This window comes from Anguilla anguilla, chromosome 16 (genome assembly GCF_013347855.1).
Source record: "Anguilla anguilla isolate fAngAng1 chromosome 16, fAngAng1.pri, whole genome shotgun sequence".
Taxonomy (NCBI): domain Eukaryota; kingdom Metazoa; phylum Chordata; class Actinopteri; order Anguilliformes; family Anguillidae; genus Anguilla; species Anguilla anguilla.
The window spans coordinates 7,150,304-7,165,906 of record NC_049216.1 but is presented as its reverse complement, the minus strand read 5'-3'; the positions used below and the strand labels follow the sequence as shown (position 1 = coordinate 7,165,906).

Genomic DNA, 15,603 nt, shown 5'->3' with positions numbered 1-15,603 from the left:
AGTTCAGCTATATGGCTATATATCGTTAAGGAGATATGCATGCTACATGAAAGCCGCAGATTTGATTACAAGGTGATGCAGGCACATGCACAGGTATATAAAATCACCCTGTAGAAATGCAATTCTTATACTCTCCTAAAAGGAGGTCAGGGGGTCCTTGCCCATGTTTTTGTTCATAGTACTGCTATGTATATACTTCTTGCAGAACAGGTGTTGCGAGGACATGATCCCATGTGTTTGAAGGAGACGGTGTCAATGAGTCACCTCTTCAGATTACGGGCAGTGCCCAGAAAAACTGGCGCAATAAAATGCTGTTCGTCAGCGACAGAATGGCAAAGGCCGCCAGCGAAGGTCGGTGGGAAAAAAAAGGCAAATGACGATGAGGACTTTTTATGAAAAGCTGCATAACCTTGCGACGGGTTACAATTCCAAAAAGGAGTTGTAGTTGCAAGTTATTCCATTATGGAAAAAAACAGACGTTTTCAGCTCATGAACCTTCATCGCAGTGTGATGCAAGGTTATGGAAACGGGAACTTCCCCCCCCCCCCCAAAAAAAAAACTCTCATATTGACTTCCAGCCCATTCTGAAGAGCAGCCGTTCAGTTTTACGGCGATGGGAGTAGCATTCCCAGCCCCTCTGTTATTACGATAAATAAGGGCTCGGACCAGACTGCTGCTGTGGAGGCACTGGCATCACCTGCGCCCGTGGAGCGCCAAACACCAACACCCGCCACCGCGTAGCGCCAAACACCAACACCCACCACCGCGTAGCGCCAAACACCAACACCCACCACCACGTAGCGCCAAACACCAACACCCGCCACCGCGTAGCGTAGCACCAAACACCAACACCTGCCATCGCGTAGCGCCAAACACCAACACTCGCCACCACGTAGCGTAGCGCCAAACACCAACACCCACCACCACATAGCGTAGCGCCAAACACCAACACCAGCCATCGTGTAGCGTAGCGCCAAACACCAACACCGCCACCGCGTAGCGTAGCGCCAAACACCAACACAAACCACCACGTAGCGTAGCGCCAAACACCAACACCCACCACCACGTAGCGCCAAACACCAACACCCACCACCGCGTAGCGCCAAACACCAACACCCGCCACCGCGTAGCGTAGCACCAAACACCAACACCTGCCATCGCGTAGCGCCAAACACCAACACTCGCCACCACGTAGCGTAGCGCCAAACACCAACACCCACCACCACATAGCGTAGCGCCAAACACCAACACCAGCCATCGTGTAGCGTAGCGCCAAACACCAACACAAACCACCACGTAGCGTAGCGCCAAACACCAACACCCACCACCACGTAGCGTAGCGCCAAACACCAACACCGCCACCGCGTAGCGTAGCGCCAAACACCAACACCCACCACCGCGTAGCGTAGCGCCAAACACCAACACCCACCACCACGTAGCGTAGCGCCAAACACCAACACTCGCCACCACGTAGCGTAGCGCCAAACACCAACACAAACCACCACGTAGCGTAGCGCCAAACACCAACACTCGCCACCACGTAGCGTAGCGCCAAACACCAACACAAACCACCACGTAGCACCAAACACCAACACCCGCCACCGCGTAGCGCCAAACACCAACACCCACCACCGCGTAGCGCCAAACACCAACACCCACCACCACGTAGCGCCAAACACCAACACCCACCACCACGTAGCGTAGCGCCAAACACCAACACCCGCCACCACGTAGCGTAACACCAACACCCACCACCACGTAGCGTAGCGCCAAACACCAACACAAACCACCACGTAGCGTAGCGCCAAACACCAACACCCACCACCACGTAGCACCAAACACCAACACCCGCCACCACGTAGCGTAGCGCCAAACACCAACACAAACCACCACGTAGCGTAGCGCCAAACACCAACACCCGCCACCGCGTAGCGCAGCTGCGACCACCAACACCCACCACCGCGTCGTGCCTAACATCTCCCCTTTAGCCGTGACTGTATTTGCGATACGGCATGGCCTCTCGTGCTGTCCTGCTTAAATACAAAACGCTACATGAGGGTTGCGACACCAGGGGCTGATATTCCCAGAAGACTGGCTGGCAGGCGAACTGCATAATCTAATCTCAGCCGTCTGTGTCCTGAGCCACACTCCCAACTTGTCTGAGGTGTGTTTGGGGTTCAGGGGTACCTGTCCACTCACTGTAGAAAGGGTATCCGAACAACTGTCGGGCTGACTTCCACTACTCCGCCGGGCACTCCCAGGCTAGGGTCGCTTTTATCACCTGCAGCCAATCTCCTTCCTGTAGCACTTGCATGTGACACTTGCGCCTCCATCCACCGCCTACATTGCACTCGTATTGTTATCTTGACGTTGCAGCTCATCGTCACGCCTCCTGGTTTGACTTGCCATAGCTTTCTGACCTAGCCTATGCTTACTGTGTCAACTGGACTTCATGTGTCCAGGGTATGAATAACCGTTACATAATGAGAATTGTACCATGTCGAATTTAACAGAAAACACAAAAATGGTTAATTCCAATCGCTTATTTTATCCGTCCTCATCTTCTCAGTCCTACCGTGACCTGGAAATTCGATTGATGCCCGCCATCTTCAAGGACATTCCAATCCGTTAGATGCTCCTCGGAGGAACAAGTAGGCCCCCAGAAAATGCTTCAGCGAGGACACACGAGTACTCACAATGTAAAACCACTGATTCACCAGTGGATCCATCTCTCCGCATCGGCCACGTCTGTAATTCGCACGGCTTCAAACCGACGCTTGACCGAGAGAGGCAGTCCCATTTGCCCAATACGTGTTGCCTCACTTCCTCCATCCTCGTATCTCATCTCTTGCGTCCTCCGTTGGGTGGAGCTCAGGAGCGAGGAAAGGACGTGAGGCAAAGATGGAAGGCGTGAAAAGACAAGCGACCGTCAGCCACTGTCGCGAGGCAGCGATTGGACGAAGCCAGATCAGCTGGGGGGTAAGAGAGTGGGCAGGTTTTTTGAGACCTGGTCACCTGAAATGCCATACGTGGTGGTGTAATGTTTAGGGGGGCACAGCCGACTTTGTAACTGAGAGGTTGCAGGTTCAATTCCCTGGTGCAGAAATGCCACTGTACATCAGATCAAGGTACCCGAGTGTCTTAAGTAAATATCCAGCAGTAAAAACGTGAAACGTTGCATGCGAAATAGTGTAAGCTGCATGTCTCTGAATAAAAAGTGTTTGGGAAATCCCTAAATATGATGTTATCACTGTTCCTACCATGTTCCTGTTGGCACCATTTCTAATTTAACTTGGCTGAAAGCATCTGCCGAATGGCTAAATTCTAAATTGTGAAAGGTAAGTGACAGATTGTGTAGGCAGAGAGCTGGCTGAAAATGTACAAGGTGTCAAAGCTGGCGCACCCCCACCCGTGTACTGTCTCTGTCACTGTGAAAACCTACCTGCTACATGCTAATCACATTAGAGTCCTATTCTGGGCTTCTGCTGGAAGGAAATAGACAAAAAAAAAAAACCTGTGAACATCCACAGGAATGCTTCTCTCAAAGCTTATTGGCTGAGAACAGTTATGACATCACAGGTCCATCATCCTTACGTGCAGTTACAGCAATGTTAGTGTTCTACTGCAAATGAATGACAAACAGTACGTACTCCAGGCTGCTCTGTTGAGCCAAGACAGGTGACCATGCCTGACAATACACTTAACTGCAAAGAAATAAAAACTCCTTACTTCACTACACTGATTGTATTTACCTTTTTAAAACATAACAAACTTTTGTGAACATTTGTTATTTGTCACTCTGGATGAGTATCTGCCAAATGAGGTGAATGTACATCTATAATACAAATGATGAAAATTTACATGTATAATGTGTAAATGCACATTTATAATACAAATTATGAAAATTTTCATTCATAATACAAATTATGTAAATGTACATTTATAATATAGTGCCAAACAATTCTAATATAAAAAGGCGCAGCATGCATTCAGAAAACTTAAGCGTCGTGTGTCATTGGAAATATAGATATTTATCACTTTAATTTGCAACTGATTTCCATGAAAAAATGACATAATTATCAGGCTATATATATATATATATATATATATATATATTGCCTGATCATTATGTCATTGTATATATACATATTATATTTTGGAAAAACCCTCCCAATACAATGCTAATTTAAAATTATGCTTTATCAACAAAAGTATAAATTCTATTCCCAGAAAATTTACAGAACAAAATAAAAGAAACGTGCCCAAAAAAGCGCTAAAACTTTTGGATTTAAATAACTGCAGAATAACGAAGTTTTCAGCCGAATTGACACTGCTAAAGTGTAAGCTTTTATACTGAACAAGTTCATACTCACTTGTATAACTTACCAGTGTTGGTTTCCGTTCTCTTCATTAACACATACATACCGTGTCGCCATAATAATGACAAAAGTGGGAAATGACTACATTAACTGCTTTATTTACAAAATCAAGCAACCAGGTATGACAGTGCTCCTGAGTTCACTAAGTAATATTAAAACTTATTCCTTTGATAAGCTTTTCGTTTTATCCATTGTACAAAAAAATCGAGATTTGTAAAGCCGGAGGCTAGCAAGCATTTTCTTTTTTTCGAAGGCAAAGCTTGCTTGCTCTTTAAGAAGAAGCTCACACCTCACTTTTTAAGCCCCGCCTCTTTCCCTGTTTCAGGGATTTTTCAGTCCATATTGATATTGAAAGTGAGTCTGGTCTGACTGCGTTTCACACGGCCTCACACTGGCTAAGAGTGTTGGGCTGAACGTTGGGGTGACGTAAGGGTTCATGTGGGGCCTCGGTGCGGGGGGGGGGTGGGCTAATTGGGACGTCACGGGGACGGAATGGGAAACGGTTAAAGTGGGCGGGGAGGGGGGGGGGTGGGGCTCTAGAAGTCCAGGTGCTTCTTGCCGGTGGCCGTGGTGCCGCAGCCCGAGCTCAGCAGCTTGGCCGACTCTGCCAGGTCCGGTTTGCTCGAACGGCTCACTGTGTCTGACAAGTCTGGAGGCAAGTGTAGTCTCTGCAGAGAGAGAGAGGGAGAGAGAGAGAGGGGGAGAGAGAGGGAGAGAGCAGGGGGGAGAGAGAGAGGGAGAGAGAGAGGGGGGGAAAGGAGGGGGAGGGCGAGAGAGGGAGAGAGAGAGGGGGAAAGGAGGGGGAGGGGGAGAGGGAGAGGGGGGAGAGAGAGAGGGAGAGAGAGAGGGGGGAAAGGAGGGGGAGAGGGAGGGCGGAGGGAGGTGGAGAGGGAGGGGGAGGTGGGGGAGAGAGAGAGAGGGGGAGGGAGGAGGGAGAAAGGGGAGGAGGGGGAGAGAGTCGGGTAGAGAGAGAGAGAGGAGGGCAGAGGAGGGAGGGGAGGGGGAAGGAGGGGGAGAGAGAGGGAAGTGGAGGATAGAGGAGAGAGAGGGGGAGATAGAGGGAGGGAGGGGGAGAGAGAGAAAGAGAGAAGGAAAGAGGGAGAGACAAGGGGAGGAAAGTGGGGCATAGAGAGAGAGGGGGAGGGGGGAAGTGGGATAGAGAGAGACATGGAGAGAAGGCGAGAGGGAGAAGTGGGGGATAGACAGGGAGAGAGAGAGAGGGAAAAGAGGGGAGAGGGTGATAGAGAGAGTGAAACCAGGTGAGACAAAGCAATGGAATTGAGAAACAGAGGAAGGTAGAGGTGAGTTGTACAGGAGAGAGAGGGCAGGGGATGGAGAGTGAGAGAGGCAGGGAGAGGAGGAATTAGGGGAAATGAAACCATGCGAGATTGAGGAAAAGAGACAGTGGGGAGAGGGAAAGAGGGAGAGAGAGACAGAGATAGGGGAAGAAAAAAGAAAGGCCAAGAAAAAGAGGAGGAGGAGGCACAGAGCCAGAGGGAGAGAGAAAGACGGACAGAAAAGAAGCCAGGAGGAAGAGATGGGGGTGTGCAAGGGGGCGAGAGAGGGAGAGAGAAAGAGAGAGAGCAGAACAGAAGAGAGGAAGGAGAGGGACGAGAAGAAAGAGACACAACTGTCACAATTTTCCGTTTCAGGGAGCACTTAAATATGACAGGACGCAATTACGGCGGGGCGGAGCTGCCCGCCGCAGGACGCGCGCGCAGGTCCGGCCGCGTGGTCGGCACGGCGACCCCGCCCGCGCGCGGCTGCTATATCGGTCCCGCAGCTGCGGCTTCGCCGTCACGCCACGCCGCGGCACAACGCTTCTCCTGCGCTACGCAGACGCGGCGACAGGCGAACGGCGCGCAGCGCCGAGACGACGCGCCCAAACGTGAGCGTGAGCGCCGCCCTCCCTGCTCCTCACATCAGCACAACATTCGAAAATGTGGGGGAAAAAATCCAAAGGGAGCGAAAACTTTTTGAAGGTACTGCATATAATTGCACATAATAAAACAAACAAGACAAATAACCAACTGACACATGAAACGTCAAGAACAGGCCAAAACCTAGTGCATGGCTGGACCGAACCGGCCGACCGATGGAGTAACTTCATCAGCCAGTCACTCAGTCGCGGACACTCGTGTTTACAGGGCTGGCCCCGCTGTCGTTCTGAAGTTTACTGGACCCTCACACATCACACATCTCTCCTCCGCGTGGACGCTAATCGCCTTAAATGGTAAATGGTAAATGGACTGCATTTATATAGCGCTTTTATCCAAAGCGCTTTACAATTGATGCCTCTCATTCGCCAGAGCAGTTAGGAGTTAGGGGTTAGGTGTCTTGCTCAAGGACACTTCGACATGCCCCAGGGCGGGGTTTGAACCGGCAACCCTCCGACTGCCAGACAATCGGTCTTACCTCCTGAGCTATGTCGCCCCTTAAAGCATCATTTCAGCGGTCGGCGCGGTCTCTCGATAGCGAGCGACAAAATAAACCTGCTAGCGCACCTCTAAAAGCGTAGCGCTCTTACGGCTCGGACAGGGCGTGGCGCGGGGGGCTAATACCCGAGTCGTTAAAATCAAGAGGTTTACGTTTTCCGCAGCGCCGCTAATCTCGCCCCCCCCCCCCCCCCAGTGCCAACTGTTGCGACAAAAGAATGTTTAAGGAGTGCCCCGAGCGTAAATCCGCGGGCCGGAGCGCGGGGCGCGGTGAAAAGGGGTCAAGAGGGTTTTCTTCCGCAGTGTGGATCGGGTTTGCGGCCCTCGGCACTTGAGGAACAATGCGCCGGAGGGCTGCTCCTCTTCCCGCCGCGGCCTGTAATTTGCAGACGGTCCCCCACCCGCTCCCCTCCCCTCCCCTCAGAGGTAAAGGAAAGCCGCTGGTCCGCACGTAGATGCTTATCTCGCTCCTGCTAAAGGTGGCTGTGGACATTCCCCCACCCCCCCCCCCGCTTTGAGTATCCGGAGGGGTGCGGGCGGGCGCGAGGGGCGGCGACGAGGCTGCTGGGTAAAAGCCCCCCCCCCCCCGGCGCCCCCCTGCCGCAGTCAGTGTACAGGCTCCTCTTGGCAGGAATATGTGATCAGCGAGTTGCATTGTAATTATCTCTATTTATAGTTGCGCAAATCCTACCGAATCTGACAATTAAAATGTTAAACCGCCAGACGGGCAAACGCATCGGAAGAATTAAGCTGCCAGATACGACGCCCGGCGAGCAGAACGCGCGCGCATGTTCAAGGTGTGTGCGCGCGCGCGCGTGTGTGTGTGTGTGTGTGTGTTATAGGTTGTCCTCATTTTGTGAGACTAGCGACAGGTTCCCTAACCCCATCAAGTACAACGCCTTTACTCCAGGCTACGGTCACAGCCTCTAGTCCAGTGCAGTCAGCAGCCACAACGTAGGGTCCCCAGGATCCTGTGAGCCAGCCAGCCACCCCACCGACACGGCCTGCAAGCCTACCGAGTGTAATTAAGAAAGGAAAACAATGCATCGATCCAGACCCCACTTGGCTCGGGTAAGCCCAGCGTACGTTCTGTTGAGGAAACCCCAGCAAAAAAAAATAAAATCTATGCTACGTAAGTGAGTAGTCCTTTATGGGGGATAAAAATGACATCATGCACCAACAGTCTGAGGTGCAGTGAGTGAGCTGAGGCGTGCTTGAAAATTGCGCCAGGACTTAAAAACGCAGCATATTTTATGTAGCGAGAAAAAGGTTCGAACAGCAACACCCTTTCAAATATTTATTGAGCATAAGGACGCTAACGCGTTTCGGAAATAGACTCCTGTCGTCAGAGCTTGCACATTTCATGCCATTTTATGTCATTTTTAGGACGTACTTTAACTCCTGAGGACGCAGAACCCAGGAACCGCGGTGCGGAATCTGTTAGTGGACAGCACGGACGCCGAGGAGGAAGTCGGCATCGCCCACGGAAACAAGCATACCCCATTTCCTCCCAGGAGTCGTTCCCCACCGCTGGGTGACAGAGAGCCCAAAACGACGGGTAAACAGGAAGCTGGTCACTGCTGAGGCGGCCCAAAGCAGGAAGCTCCTCTCCCGAGTCGTCCGACAGTCGCCGACGCGCGGCACAGGCCCTCTGCCCAGCCGGGCCACAGGAGCCAGGGGCATTCCACAGCCAACAGCGAGGGAAAAGCAATTACGGTTTGAGCGCTTTCACCCATTTACAAAACCAACAATAACAATTCAGGAAGCTTCCGGAAGCATCCGAGGGAGGTTTTTCTGTACAGGAGTTCATTAGCGGCACCACGCCGCGAACAAGACCCGGCGGTCGTGCGTGGCATTAAGCGCGGACGGCTCTCCTGACGTCCCTGGCTGTAGTGAACGGGTAAAATGTCGGGGGGTGAGGTAGGAGGAGGCCGATGCCTGGCGGGGAGGGGGGGGGGGGGGGGGTCACGGCAGATGGAGGAGGCCCACCATCTGAAGGTCTGCGTGCGCACCTCGCCCGCTCGCCGTCCGCTGCTCCCTGCCCAAAAGCACAGACGGGGTACGAGCCAGGCCCCGCGGCCGCTCTCCTGGGTTTGGCAGTGTCGCTGGGCGCCAGGGTGGAGGGGTGGGGGGGGGCGGGGGTGAGGGGTGGGGAGAAGACAAGAGAACTCTGGGAGTTCAGGGGGACAGTCGCTAATCATGCTCTTTTTGGATTCTGTTTCCCACCTGTGGACCGCAGTATGGGGGAGGGGGGGGGCAGGGGGGAGTGAGAGAGTAACCAATTCAAACACTTTTGGCGTGTCTTTCGGCACGTAATCCATTTTACATACATTTCCTCACACGACACCAACGTCGTCACCATGCGCTCTATTCCAAACCTCGTCTGTGCACTTACTGCCACTGTTCTCCCCCAGCGGCCCCCCTCCGGGGCGACACGGCTCAGGAGGTAAGAGCGATTGTCTGGCAGTCGGAGGGTTGCCGGTTCAAACCCCGGCCTGGGCGTGTCGAAGTGTCCTTGAGCAAGACACCTAACCCCTAACTGCTCTGGCGAATGAGAGGCATCAATTGTAAAGCGCTTTGGATAAAAGCGCTTTGCCCCCCCTGGCCGACACCCCCCGTAATCCCCCAGCGGTGTAGGGTGACGGGCGCATTGTTCCCCAGACCGTCCTCGGGCCGCCCCTCCCGCGCAGGGGAACCCGAACGCGGGAGGGGCGCCTTCATTTGGCGTGACCCGCAGTCGGGTTCGGGGCTGGCCAATCCCACACAGAGCAATCGGGTAATGTTCCTCCGCAAATCTCTTGAACGGCGCAACTGGCGGCGACCCTTTCCCAAAAAAAAAATACTATTTTAAAGCCACTTTCGGTGAAAAACTGTAGAAAGTGAAATACTGGAAACCAGAAGAAACAAGGGGGGCTAAAGCTGGCGGTAATTCTAGCCCTCGCGAACACAAAGAAGGACGTCACCTTCCGCCAACCTTTCTCTCTTAGTGTTTTTTTTTTCGTGATTACTGCGCATTTGAGGGGCCGATAGAGCCTCTCTCTTCACACTCGCAGCTGTCGTGTTGCCCGGCTGTTTACCCACAAGCCTCCTGGTTCTGGGAGGGCCACGTCTCTTTGGGGTGGGGGTGGGGGGGGGGTGGATTAACCAGCAGGTCTGAGCACCTCGGTAGGGTCCGCAGGCCCCCAAACCCACCCCCACCCCCCACCCTCACCCAGACACAGGTGATGCCAGGCTACCCACGGAGCACCAGGCCGTAGCCGCTGCCTCGCCAAGCTGTCGCCAGACGGCTCCACCAGGTGAAGCCTCCCGCGATGAGGCAGCCTTTCACCCCGCTCCCTTTACTCACGCGTTCTTAGCCCTGCAAGGCGTGAGACCACAAACATGCCATGTTCTCAACTGAACGTTGTAATATTGATGCAACAATCACTACTGGAAATGAAAGCAATGGAGTTCTAGAACGCTGGCTTAGATTTTTGCGGAAAAAAAAAAAAAACATTGCAGAAAACTTGCAGCTAACTGAAAAACTGGCTAATGTGAGGTGTTCCCATTTGCATTTGTGATGAACAAATGCCAGGAGGTCCATTTATGTTTTACAGGTAGACTCTTTTAACTGGTTACTAATAACTGAAATAGGTAATCAAATCAAATTAAATCAAGACAAGTGTTCAATTAACAGGACGGTCAACCTAATTATTTGATGCAAGTGAATGTGAAAGTGTACGCCACTTGCAGCAGAAGCACCCCTACAGAACACTAGCTTCTTCTATTCTGAAGAGAGCTACAGGCATTTGAAAACAGCAAAAAGGATTTGATTTCAAATCGATGATTTCCAAATCCTCTTGACTAATCATCAGAAAAGGTTACTGATAACCTTGGTAACCCACTTGCCTGCACTGAACTCGGGTAACGTTTGAAACGTATACATGAAGCGGAGATATTCTTCATGTTTGATGGGTAAATAAACTGGCAGGCAAGTAAAGAACAGCACAGTTCAGTGGGACGGAGGCTCCAGGAAACGCACAAAGCGAATTAATCTCGTAACGACTCAATCAAATTAAACTTATCACAGGAAACACGGCGAGCTGATAAAGAACCGTTTCTTCTTTCGGGTCTAACACACCGCACAGTGCTCGCATGCGCTCGTTCTCAAGTCTTCCCGATTCGTACCGTCCCTGTCAATTTTCTGGAAAGTTGATTGCTTTCACAAACCTCGCCCCCACAATTTAAAAAAAAACATTACTTCTAAAAACATAAATAGAGAAGAAGAAAAAAAACGTCTCCTCAAAATGCCGATTCTAAATGCTTCAAGCCGAGAGAAATCGCAGCGCCAATTCCAAACACAGAAGCGTCTTAAGGTGGGGGGGCGGGGGGGGGGGGGGGGGGCGGGACGGCTTAAGTGAAATATTTAATGCAGCGAGCGCTTCGCCTTGGGGGGGGGACGGGGGACGGGGTGTCTGGGAAAAGCCTACAGACACAGCCAGGCCCAGGGTGGGGGAGGGGGGGGGGATGCATGTAAGTGCTGCCTTCACATCGAATAGGCTGACCTTAAGACGCTACGGTCGCATATATTATGACAACGCCGCTGGAGCAAGGAGAAGTCCCCCGCCACAGCCCTCCGCTCATTACGCCTCTGATGGCGCCCGGTAGGAAACAGGAGCGCTTTTTCCACCGCTGCCGGTGGAAACGCCGCCCATGCGCCACCACGCCGTACGCACCTCTCTCTCCCCGCTGCTAGGGAAACAGCTCCTCGTTCTGCACATTAAAACTAAGACGAACAAAAATTTAAGCTTGATTTAATGGGTTAACGGACAAAAACATCATCAAAGTGCTACCCTTGACTGTGAAATCAGCTCTTGTCGAATCACAGTGATAAAAAGCCTTATTCATAAATTCAAACATTATCATGTTGGGAGTTCATCTGCCTTCAGGAATACAGCTACAAAAGCTTTGAGGGCCAACACTGTCACACAACAGGGCTACGAATATGCACTCTAAAAGGGTACCTCTTAAAGCAAAAGTGATACATACACACATACATTACAATGTTATATATTATATATATACATACACACTTAAAACATTTTATAATAAAATGTTTATTAATATATATAAACTTCAAGTTTCCTGAGAAAGTCAATACAAGTTGTATAATGAACCCCTGGGAACGACATCGGCTCTACTGCGTGATGAGACTGCATGCCCCGCCCTGCCTTCCTACCGGAACAACCTGAAGCGACTTTACTTAACCACACCGCGACCACATTAGCACCACGCTACGGTTCCGGCATTGGGACCGGCACGTTCGGTACTCGTAACGACACGTTCGCCTCAAGCCGAAGACCGCAGCCAAGACCCAATCAGGTGAACAAACGCCGCCGGGCATATCGTTCTGAGTGAGCGCAGACGCACAGCCATCGAGAGGCTCGCCGTTTCGGATCCGCTCGTCGTGCAAGAGCCAAGCGCGCGGCGTCGTAGGAGGAGTCACACGACTGACGAAGGAAGAACGTTCGCCGCCTCCAGAGGTAAAGTTAATCGGGCGTAAAATGAGCAGGAGCAAAGATTTGCGTGACTTAAAGAAGGACGCGAAGCCGCCTCATTTTCAGGGAGGTCATCGAGGGATGCTTGGTGACCGAGGCTTTGGCCTTCCGCTCCTACTGCACATCGATTGGTTGTTTGATTTTTCTTTTTCTTTCAATGTCATGCATCACAAAATGCCTAGCCCGCATGAGGTCATAAGACACCGTTATTTAATATACAGCAAATCAAAGATACACACGATCCAAGAAACACTGACATAAATGATAAATAATAACAACAGTAACACAGGAAAGAATACAGGAGGTCTCTCATTCGAAATTCGAAATTGCCCATTTGCTTCCATGCAGTTATAGCCCTCATGTGTTCAGCGTTAATAAATACCACTTGTCAAAGGAGGAGCCTTAAAAAGTTTCCCTGACGCACCCCAAGGCGCAAGCGTTCAGCGGTTCAGCGTGCGATCAGCCGACGTGACATCACCCGCCTGCGGGGCCAGCATGAGCAGCGCGTGCTCCCTCTAAGTCCCAGAATGCACCTCTCCTTCCTCCCCACCAGTGCCACAAGTGTGGAGATTAGGCCTGCTGGGACCTAACAGCTCTGGGAAATCACAGGCATCGACGAGGAGAAAAAAGGGGAGAAAAAAAAACGTAGCGAGAAACGGCCGCGATTCGGCGAAGCTCCGACTCCCCTGCCGTGCACGCCAGCCGCCATCGCGGCTCGCCCGCCCCTCATTCGCTGGGCGCCACCGCGCCGTCGCGCGTTTGCGCCATGTTTTATTCACGCGCGCATCTCCGAACGCGCCCCGACCTTGTTGGAGAAAACACTGAAGCGCACACGGCACGCCGGCGCTTCCCCCCCGAAACGACATCCTTCATGCTCACCTCCCCCCCCCCCCCCCCCCCAACACACTAGGCAGGTTCACCGGCAGTTGAAACGCATTACGCGTTTCGCGACCGAAAACGAGGTCAGGCGCGGGTTACTGTGTCAGCTCCGGTAACAGCGGGACCCACTGATGGGAGTTCCTTCCTGTTCCTGGTTCCATGACTAAGGGCTGGAGCAGGAAGCCGCTGCATTCACGGTCTGAGCGCGCTCATTAGGCCCTCCCCACGCTCGGGCACAGGAAAAGCCCCCCCCCACCCCCCCACCACACACCACCCCCCCCCCGTCATCACCAACCTCTTCGGCCTTTTATCTCCCCACAGAACCGTAAGAAAACAGCCTAATGAACCAGCAGGTATTATCAGCTGTCTAGACAACAGGGAAGGATGGCAGAGAGGAGGAGGAGGAGGAGGAGGGGAGGGGAGGGGTAGGGAGGAGGAGAGAGAGGAGGGACGGGTGGGACTCTTCTCCGATACTCCAGAAATAGAGAGCGGTTGTAAAGTCAGCTAGCCCTTTTCATGCCAGTGATGTGGAAGAGCCCTGGATCAGGCTGGGTGAAAAAAGGAGGGTGGGGGGGGAGTGGGGGGGGGGGGGGTGGAGGGAGGAGGTACGCATAATCCATCAGGAGGTGCTTGCCGGCCCTTTCCCGAAATAAATCTACCGAGAGGACGGCACTCGAGGAGGACAAAGACCCGGCGTACCGGGGACTTCGGGGCGAAGTGCGCCAAAAACCAGCGTCGCCCGGGGTAACCCCAGCGCCCTGCCAGGCACGCCGCGCCGCGCCGCGCCACCCAATGCGCTCGCCCCTCCACCAGCCGGGCCGCACAATGCCCGTCAGCACCGCTGAGGGAACTCGTCCCGCGGCCCCCAGCTCCTCTCCGCAGACAGGCAGGGAAGAACCCCTCAGCACGTTCTCGTGCCCAGTAAACAACGGTGAAGGTTGAGGGGTGGGCGTGGCGGTGGGGGTGGGGAGGGGGGGGGGTGCAGGAGGAGAGTATAGACTGTCAAAATCTACCCAGTAAACCCCTCTCCCCCACCCCCCAGGACTAACATGAATCTGAGAGCTACAATGAGGCCTATAGACTAGGAGCCAGTGAGTTAGAGGATTGGCCGTCCTGGGAGAGTGTAGGCTGTCAAAGCCTTCCCAATAAAATCTCCCAGGACCAGAATGAATTTAAGAGCAACAGTGCGGGCTATAAATCTGGAATTCAGTGAGTTCAGGGATTGGTCCCAGCTAAAGCATGTCAACGGGTTGGAATCTACAAAACTTTAAAAAGATGAGGGCTTAGCTTCGACCCGGGCTGTTTTTGAGGTCTTACTGGAGAGCAGGTCACCCATGGATGCCGAGATATGAAGTCTGAGAAGTTTGAATGAGGCACAAGGTAAGATGTCTGCTGGTTTCTCTGCCTCCAGACAATATGCATGGGAACACACCCTGAAATTCCTTTACCCTTCACAACAAATGGCCTCAGAAATGTCCTGCGAACTCCTCCAGTTCGAAAGTACAACCCCCATTTAAACTTGTCCCTCACTAGAAACCTGAGCCCTGAAGTGGAAGCCAAAAGAGAAGTTAATCTGCATTACAAATTTGAACCCACTGAAGCACAGGTTTGACAAAAATGGTCACAATGGAGGCGGAACCACCAAAAAAAAGACATCGAACGGTCTCATCTCAACGACGTTCCGGCCTGCAGCACGGTATCCGATTTGAAGAACTCCTTCGCAGCTCTTAACATCCTCTTAAAAGCCCCAACAGTGGCTGATAAGGGCTCATTATCCAAAGCATCTCTTAATTGGCTTTATTTCTGCTCCTTGGCGGTAATTCCTACTTAAGTGTAAGCAAACACTTACTTATGAAGGGGAGAGTTTCACCCACAGAGCTGCCTTCGCTGCAACCAGCGGTAAACAATGGGGGAACGTTGCCCTTAGGTACACTCTACATGATGCTTGACCGAGATTACCTACCACTTGATCCGAGGGCTGAGAGACGGGGGGGGGGGGGGGGGGGGGGGGGGGGGGGGAGGAAATTCCCTCGACTACGAGGGAAAGGAAACGGAAAATCGTTGTCGCGCTCGGGGGAACGACCTCAGAAACACCGGCGGAAGCCTCGGCCTCCGCGTCGAGAGGTCCACGGAGGCGGGGTCACGCGCGGCGACCGCGCCGCGCTCTCCGCGCTGTTGATTCTGTTCGGCTTCCCCGCTGAGGGATCGTATCTGTTCAAGCCTCGTCTTTCTGGCGACTCATGGCTCAGGAAACAACACTCCCCCCCCCTCCAAACCCTCATCTCTCTCTCCCTCCTCCCTCCTCCCTCTCCCCCTCACTCACCGCCCCCTTCTGCTCCGAAAGCCTCCAATCGGGCTCTGACTCTGCGTCCC

General features: G+C 52.8%; 1 protein-coding gene across 1 annotated transcript in view; it reads right to left on the bottom strand.

The window, feature by feature from the left end:
• Positions 1-4,460: 4,460 nt before the first annotated feature.
• Positions 4,461-15,603, bottom strand: part of elp4 (elongator acetyltransferase complex subunit 4) — a 76,950-nt gene continuing 65,807 nt past the window's right edge. Inside the window, exon 10 of the mRNA XM_035395101.1 lies at positions 4,461-5,047. Within this exon, the coding sequence (XP_035250992.1) occupies positions 4,916-5,047 (132 nt within the window). The 3' untranslated portion in view covers positions 4,461-4,915. The remainder of the gene's footprint in view (positions 5,048-15,603) is intronic.